The sequence below is a fragment of the Asparagus officinalis genome, chromosome 3 (genome assembly GCF_001876935.1).
Source record: "Asparagus officinalis chromosome 3, Aspof.V1, whole genome shotgun sequence".
NCBI classification, from domain to species: Eukaryota; Viridiplantae; Streptophyta; class Magnoliopsida; order Asparagales; family Asparagaceae; genus Asparagus; species Asparagus officinalis.
This window is the reverse complement of record NC_033796.1, coordinates 301244-310441: the sequence shown is the minus strand read 5'-3', so window position 1 is coordinate 310441 and position 9198 is coordinate 301244. Positions and strand designations below refer to the sequence as shown.

General features: G+C 35.8%; 1 protein-coding gene and 1 long non-coding RNA gene across 2 annotated transcripts; both read left to right on the top strand.

Moving 5' to 3' along the window:
* Nucleotides 2016–8786, top strand: LOC109832422 (29 kDa ribonucleoprotein B, chloroplastic-like). The gene is made up of 5 exons (XM_020399791.1): nucleotides 2016–2024; nucleotides 2251–2303; nucleotides 5405–5558; nucleotides 6853–6954; nucleotides 8503–8786. Exons 1-5 carry the CDS (start codon nucleotides 2016–2018, stop codon nucleotides 8539–8541), a joined length of 357 nt encoding a protein of 118 aa, XP_020255380.1. The 3' UTR covers nucleotides 8542–8786.
* LOC109832004 lies at nucleotides 6968–8486 on the top strand. Its single transcript, XR_002244602.1, has 3 exons — nucleotides 6968–7125; nucleotides 7195–7520; nucleotides 7589–8486. It is a non-coding gene; the product is annotated as an uncharacterized LOC109832004 (long non-coding RNA).

Genomic DNA, 9198 nt, shown 5'->3' with positions numbered 1-9198 from the left:
CACACCACAAAAAAAATTTAATTGAGAAAACTCCCCTCAAATTTGAGCATATTGTAGATAACCCCCCTCAACTATGTAAATTTGAGACAACCCCTTGAACTTTTTTCACTTTAATGCCCCTTAGACGTGGGGTGTGTCTTAGTATACCTTACTTAACTATTTTATTTTCAGAAAATCCCCTCAAGTTTGAGCTTATTATAGATAACCCCCATCAAGTTTGAAAATTTTAAAAATCTCCATGAGCTCTTCTTAATTTACGCTCTGAAAGCTAATATTGTTAGGTCTATCATGTCACATGACAAGTAGATGACTGCGAAGAGACCAAAATACCCCACAATCATTAAAAAACATACTCTGATTTTAGGAGAGAAAGAGAGAAGAAATAGGACAAAAAACTTTGTAAATTGAAAATAGTTCTTTTTTCCTAGTCGGAGATTTCTTTCTAATTGAATGGGTTATTTTTTAAAATGGCATTTCAATTATTTTGATGATTTCTTTTTAAAATGACGTAAAGAGGTTTGGTGAGAAGTGTGAAAGATTAGAGGGGTTTCGTGAGACACCCTATAGTGAGAGGGTTTTCTCTGATTTTTAAAGTTGAGTGGGTGTTATCTATAAGATGCCTAAGTTTTAGGGTAGTTTTCTCAAATTAAAATAGTTGAGAGGGGTCTTCTAAGACACTCATTATTGTTGGGGGAGTACTTCTCAAATTAGCACTAAAATCATATATTTAATTTTATATATGTGTCAAATTATATTTAATGTTGATGATTAGTCTTCTCCTTAAATTGAATTTGTCCATTTTTTGTTATTTATTAATTTGATTTCATATCTTTGCTGATTTTTATAGAGAGGATTTTTGGTTCACCCGTGTTTCTCTTTAAAATATTAATAAGACACAAGACACCATACAAAACATATAACATGTGAAAATTTATAAAACTAAAAACTTTCTTATTACAAAAATACTCCCTGTGATCCAAAAAAATAAACAAATTATTTACACAAATTACCAAGCTAATGATGCGAGTTCAGCTTACTCTATCCACTCCATATTACTTACTCTAAGCACATGCAAAATACTTGTGTGTATTATTTTCAATTGCGTACTACATTGATGAATATGTCCAGTTATCAATTGATCGGAAACCATCCAGGCCGATGATTAGTTGAGCAAGAATTAATAGTCTGTAATGCTCTTGGAAACTAGCAAGTGGTATATATGTATGTACTAGAAAAGTCCATTGTTGACAAATCAATGGCAAGTGTCAAAAAAACCCAGGAAGAAGCAGCTAGAGCATAGCCCTGACTCGCCAACTATAGTCCAAAGTCGTAATGTATGAGCTGGATCAGCAATAACAAATGCTGGCATTATTTAAAGATGCACCAGACATATAACGATTAAACCGAGTGTTTTACTACGTAGGAATTACTAAGCTAGTGTCGGTATAACAGTACAAATAAGATTGAGATGGGATAGCTGCAACTCTTGGTTCAGATCCAACAAGTAATACATGCATGCACTTCTCTATAGTGAGGGATTTGCCTTGAATTCAGCTATAGTCAACATAACTTCCAACTAGGGGTGGAAATATCCATAACCGTATTCGTTAGAATACATATATGATTGCTCAAATCTACAATTGATAGGATGTGGTTACGGATATGATTTTGTAGTGAAATATCTATGTTCATATCCGAAATATCCGAATATATATTGATCATAGAGCTGCAATTTGTTTCAATCTTTAGATTAATGAATTTCAGACTAATTCTGATGATCAAACTGATCAAGAGTTCCAATCCTACCTTTCCAAATATAACAAACATATTAATGAACTCTCTTATAGCATACGAACTATATTTTTTTCAATATTATTTTTGTTTTCTCATATCCGTTTGGTATACGCGTATACGTCCGCATGTATATTTGTATCTGTGCCTGCTTTTAGCGAATATGGATATGACTTTTCCTTAATGAGGCATATCATATCTGTATCCGTAAAGGACAAGCGGATATGAATATGGTAAGTATCACATCCGGGCCATATCCGAACCATTTCCACCCCGAGTCCCAACTGTTCTTCTCGCAGAAAAGCATTAAATTCAAATGTTGGTGTACAGCCTACGCATGGAATACAGATCACCAACCAAGACTTTGTGTCACAAAGGGTTCAATCTTCCTTTCTCATACTCAATACTTAAGAGGAGCTAGTTACATTTATGTCATCTAATTTTGGTTATTCTGTACAGTCAATAGGCCAGAGGTCGGAGAGTGGTCCACATGATCTGGCCAGTATCAGAAAGTAAATGAGTTGTGTTAAATTGTAGAGTAAAGATATAACTTCAGAGGCCTATGTGTGGAGAATTGCTCAGACAAAAAGGTAGGACAACATAACATATCAAGGGTGAGGTCAGGAGAAGAGGCCTCAGTTGCCATCCTCACATGGGAGTATCACATATACTCTGGGAAGTCTGGACCAGCTTAGCCACAGAAACAACACAAGGTACAAGAAGTGAGTTAACTCACTCTCACTTCACAAAAGAAACCGAAACCCACCTGTATTCAAAAAGTAATGAAACTGACTGCCTGTTAATGAGATAATATATCCTGACTAACTTTTGATCATAGGGTGTGTTTGACAACCACCTAAAATTGGGTCAGGATTGATCGTGGCTATGTTTTCAACTAAACTGATTTTGTTATGGTCCGGGGTGTCCCAGTTTTATTGACCAAATTTGGTGTTCGGAAAACTGGCCAAAGCTGGCTCTGTTAACCTGAACACAAATTTTTTCAAAATGGAACTATGACCAATCCTAACCCCATGTTGAGTAGCCAATCACACCTTAAAGCTGAGTGGGGATCACAGCACAAGCAGCTATACATCCCAAGGACGCCACAATTAGTCAGTATTAAAGCTCCTTCTGATTCCTAGCCTGGGGGATTGAACGATGCTTGGCATCGGCACTTTGATTTACCGTTACAGACTCAATACAGCTTTGCAGCGAGATGATAGAGACGTTTGCGTGTTGCCAATCAGTCAAGGTATAACATAGCATCCAATTAACTAGGCCACAAACAACGCATTTTAACATAGCTATATCCTATAGGATGGTGAAATATGAAGACCTGGGTCCTGTTGTGTGTTAGTGTGGCGTACTTATCGAACCACCAAGCGAACGAACCAACGTGCAGTTGTTGGCTGCAAATCCAGCAGCAACACATGGACATGACCGGAGAGAATAAATTAAGATGGTCCTCTTTCTTCTTCTTTTCTTTGTCTAGTGCTAATGGTGGGTGGGTCACTGTGGTAGCTACCAAAGAAGAAGGATGAATGAAGGTTAGAAAATGAGTGGTTGCTAAGCTTGACGGCAGGAACCAAATCATGTGCTTGAACTTATGCATGTCACTGTTACTTGCAAGAAAACAGATGTGATAGGATACCGCTGCGTATGAAATATTAAGGCTTGGGGCCCCCTTACTGGCTCCCTAGGTAACATGCCTACCTTCCTTTTCCCTCTTGATTTTTTCTTGCAATCAGGGGCTGCCCGAACATGCATGCCTACCTCTCTCACTGCCTCCAGCTAGTATTCATAATTTCATCGGTCATCGTCCAAGTTGAAGATCGATGTCTGGGTATGTTTATGCGTACGAGTAAATTAAATCCCTGTATCCAAAGGGAAAATCTAACACTTGGGTGGGTACTGTTAGTTGGAAGGTTACTCTTCTCATGTGGTTTTTGAATAACATAAGGTTACCTACATGAAGTATGCGCCGCAATTAGCAAGGAACTCTCGTCCCAATTATTAAGTTAGACACGCAGTATAAAATCTTCCCAGTAACAATTCCGACCAAGAACCAGAAATGTTCTACTGCAAGCTTCCACTTACACCATTTTTTCGGGCAAAAGGTAGAGAGTGGAAAAAAAAAAAGAATCTCCCTCAATTTGAAAACTCAACAATACAATAGATATTCCTTTTTACCAAATAGTTGTGGCGTTATGTTATGTCTGCCCCAAAATGACTTTAGCCAAAAGCTTCGCCTGATAAGCTGTAGTTAAAAAACTTATCAAGAAATCATAACACTTTATAATGTAATTTCAATAACTTCTACCTTATGACCATCCTATGCATAATGATGAAAATTAATAAAATTCACAAACTGGCCATCTTATGCATAATGATGAAAATTAATAAAATTCACAAACTTGAAGCAAGTGGTGGAACACAAAATACGCATGTGTTGTACTATAAAAATTGCGTTCCACCACTTTAACGTCCGCGCGCGCACACAAAAGGAAGAAAGAAAGCAGCCGGGGAAATCTGAATGAGTAGTTTCCTAAGGCACAACATACACGAACAGTATGGTGTATGTCTAAAATAAATTTCAGAGCGGCGTGCATCTAAAATAAATTTCTTCAGATACCACTACTCAAACCACTACAGAGTCAGGGAATCCGAGCTCAGCAGATTCCCATATGCTTATTATACAAGAGAAAAAGCATATGCTACTCAATACAGCTAATGAAAACATAGCGTAGCCGTAGACAATGTTATTACACATGCAACTAATTAATAAAATAAGACAAATAAATAGATCTTCGTAAGCGTGGCATGGAGATGGCTGACCAGTGACTGGTAAGCAAGCGCAGGCTTGTGGCTGAAGGTACGCATTTGCTGCAGAAAACGTACGCGCGTAACATGAATCTGTAATGTCTTCAGTTGTTGATTAATGAGTATATATTAAAAGAGAACGCTGAAGAAATTTGGCCTATGATACCCTGCCAAACAACAGAAATGGTTGGTAGTATATAAGAAAATTTGAGACCATGAATATCCCCAAAAACGAGAATTTGTAATATATTAATCCACCGTTAGGTTCCTGAAAGACATGCTTAGAACAATGCTACTATCATTGCAAGTGTCTAAAACAATATGGTAATTAACAAATGTATACTTGTTCTTTACGGCTGGAAGACATGCTTAAAACAATACTACTGTTGCAAGTATCTAAAACCATATTATAATTAACATATATTTGTTCTTTATGGCTGTAGTAGTAGTAGTGGCAGTAGTAGTACCACTACTATTTGTTGAAGCTAGTTAAAAATATAAATAATACAGAGGAGCATTACAACTTGACTTATGCCCAATCACAGCAAGCTTTGAACTCTATAGTAAAATTTGTAAAGCGAATGAATAATCCGGCTTTAGCAGAATGAAGAGGCCCGAGGCCGTGAAGATGAAGAATTTAAATCACATTAGGCTCTGTTTGGGAACTTGGATTTGGGCACTGTATTTGAAATTCAGTGTATTTCAAATACAAATCTCTAGTTTGGGTCTCAAATTGAGCTGAGATTTCAAATCCAATTATTTTAAAGAGGAGAATTTAAGAGCCTAAATACAGGTATTTCAAATCTCATCCTGCCCCTTGGTATTTACCAAATCCCGACTCCTCTCTCCCTCTCTCATTTCTCAGTCCCGCTCCCCGATCCCGACTCCTCCTCTCTCATTTCTCAGGCACGATCCCGATCTCGATCTCAAGTTCTCTCTCAACGCAGGTAACCTCTATCTCTCCTCTCTCCCCTTCTCCTCTCTCGTCGAAACCCTAGATCTGATCTAGGGTTTAGTTCTCCCCCTTTCTCCTCTCTCCCCCCTCGCCTCCCCCAGTTCTGGTAATTGTTTCAATGATCAATCGCTAACCCTAACCCTAATCGTGCTTACTCTTCAATGCTGAAGTTTTACGTGTTTAGGTCTTTGTTAGATTTATTTGCTATTCAGTAGAAAGTTGGGTAACTGAGAAATATTTGTTCAAGTTCAATTATCTTTGTTAATCCCTTAACACCCTCAGGGTTATGATTCTTTGATGTTCTGTTTGAAACTAGCTTTTTTGCATTAATTATTTTGCACCGCGATAGTTTTGGTATTTAAAGACTGAATCTTGGTAATGTCGACCCTATGAATATAGAGATTTACTCACTTTGCTAAAAATATGGTCTGAATCATATTGGAATGAGTAAATTGCATGAGATCAGAAAAAGTTTATTCACTAATCACTTTGCAAGAGATTTACTCACTTTGCTAAAGACTGAAACTAGCTCTTTGTTGTTCAAGCAAATAACGCTTGAGATCAGAAAAAGCCTCAATAACAAACAAATCCTTCATCGATAGTCTAAACAATAGTCAGCATTAGCTATATTTTTTTGAACACTAATCACTTTGTTTGTATTTTGGTCAAGTAAATTGCATGCTTCTGACAGGGTAAAGCTGCTTGATGAAGTCATGCATGTGTGCGTGGTTCAATTATATAACAAGTTTACAGGGGTTAAGCAGAATAGACAAAATTCTGGGGATTATGTGAGAAACCGGCCAACATTAAGGGTGTTAGGTGAAATTAACCCCAAAGAAAAATCTAATAGCTTATTTGCAAATAGGATGCATGAATGGATTCTAAAGGAAATGGGACCAACTCCAGGAAGTAGGAGATCATGAATTGTATTTGAATCTGATGGATTTTGTTGACTCCTAATAGTTTATTACTCTCACCTAATACTTTTTTACACTTTAAAAAAGGAAACTAAAGAAAATGTTTAGCTTGTACAATACGCGCACATGTCCACACATAACAGCAGACACTTTTAAATTTATCCGTATGATAGATACTTAATGTGTATATTTCATGGATAGCCCCTTCTTTGTTTGCAAGGTCCTTTTAGTTTTATAAGGTAGTTGTGATTCTGGTGAATGTATGAGTGTGGTTATGTAGAGTTTGATTTCAAAGATGGTGGTGCTCCTAGAAGCTTATGTGGTTTGTAAGTGTTTGAATATGGTGAATTAAGTTGGATTATTTTGCAGGTTATCTATGACAAACTAACTGGAAAGAGCCGAGGTTTTGGATTTGTGACAATGTCTACTGTTGAGGAGGTTAAGGCAGCTTGGCAACAGTTTAATGGTTATGTAAGTATGTCGATGGAAATGGAACTGCTATTTTGTTTTCAATGTTTTTTTATGATAAATATATGGAATTCACTATGGTTTTATGTTCTACATGTAATTACAGTAGTAACTACTAAGTAGCTGTTTCCTTGCTCATAGTAAAGTTAAATATATTTTCCATGAAGTATCTAGGTGTAATACCTAAGCAAACACCACTAGTGATTATGATTTGTATTTAATTAATTTCAAAAAAGTATCTAGGTGTAATACCTAAGCAAACACCACTAGTGATTATGATTTGTATTTAATTAATTTCAAAAATTTCTTTGCAGAAACTCAATCCCTACTGGCTTGACCTACTCCATTAAAGTTCTCTTTTGTTAATAAGATTTCGCCTCATTATTTCATCGTTCATAGTTTTATGTGTTTTGATTGAGCAAGGTCAATCCAATACTAGACCAAGTAAAATGCTAGCATTTACATAACAATGAAGATATTTCGAATAATGTGCATGTAGTTAAATTTGGGATTTTCAATAGGCGGTACAAGATTGACCTAGTCATAGATATTGGGGTAGTTAGTGTGAGGTGTATACACTTTGAAATAGGCGGTACAAGATTGACCTAGTCATAGATATTGGGGTAGTTAGTGTGAGGTGTATACACTTTGAACGGTAGTTACATATTTTCAGTAAGCACTGATGTGAGTAGGAGAAATTTAAGGGTTTTATTTTATCTCTTTGATGTAAGGATAAGTTTGAAGAAAGATTCTGTAACAAGCATTGAGAACACCTTTCATTTATCCTAACAATATTATCACTAACCAAAAATTTAAAGAATCCTAACAAAACCCAACTAACTCATCCATAATCTCTGCACAAATCCTAACTAATCCCTCTCCACTAATCTCCTCACTAAAGCCCAACTCCCACACACCTTTCCTTTATTTTAACAAACCCTCTCCCCTAATCCCTCTCCCCTAACTGAAATCTTATTGGTTGCTATGTAGATTCTATTAGTTTAGCTATATGAAAGGATAAAATAAAGTCTATAGTACAGTGATTTTTCCTCTCCAAGAATCACGTTTACATCCGATGATATAGTTAATAGCTATGATCCAATTATATGTGTAGGTCACATGCTCTTTCGCCATTCATTTGCATCTAATGTTGTATTGCATCAACTTAACCTTGAAAAGCCACTGGAGAGCAAAGAACCAAACCAATATATATTTTAGTAGCTTGTTTCTGACACTATTATTAGTTTGTCATGCATGAAGATCCTAAGAACTAGACAGTTGTTTCTAAGTAATCCTTTGTGCATGATGTGCTAATTCTTTATTACTCATTTTGTGTCATTCACTTTGGTATGTATTAGGATGACAAAGAAAGGGAAACAAATTGCATCTCAGTTGAGATCACATGTTGTTTGGAATCGTGATATGGACTCAGCTTTAGCTAATCGTGATATGCACACTTATAGTTGTGATTTGCCTTCGTAGTAGATATCATTTCTGTTTTAGAGCGTATTTTGTTTCATGAACTAATTGATGCCAAATTTTTTAATGTAGGATCCAATAAGTTCTCTGAGACATGAGTTAGAAGCATAGGAGAAAAAGGAGGAAAAGACTTTGAAGGATAAATAGACGATTTTTGTTATGGTTTTTTTAGTAGTTTATGTTGTGCTAATTTAGCTTGTTGTAGAAAATCATGGTTATCTACTACCTATAGTACGTTATGTTTTAAATGAAGACTTATTGCGTAGCCTAGAGCTTTTTATGTGGATTGTTTGCTATACTCTTTTGTGTCGTCAAGTCTTTTATCATGACTAATTTTTAAAGTAGTACTCTTGTTATTTTGGAGATTGAAGGTCAATATGGTAGTGGATAAAACCATGAAAAAAAAGCTATTATAATGAATATTTTGGATATTATTATTATTGTTTGTATTCTCTCGTATCGATTCATGAAGGATGAGATGTTTGCATGAGTATTTATAATTGCTATCGAGGTGATCAATTTGGTTTTGCATCACTTCGCAAAGTTTTATTTGTGCGTGACACGTCTTTCATCCTTTTAAAAATGCTTGGGCTAAGTAGTATGGTACTCATATATGTTAACTATATGTATATGTCATAAATTGTTCACATAATAATCCTCCTTATCTCTGAAATCCAAGTTCATGTATAATAAAGTGTATCTAAATATTATATTTCAAATCTTTAATTTCAATTCCTTGCATTTTGTAAAGGCATCCAAACAAAAGAT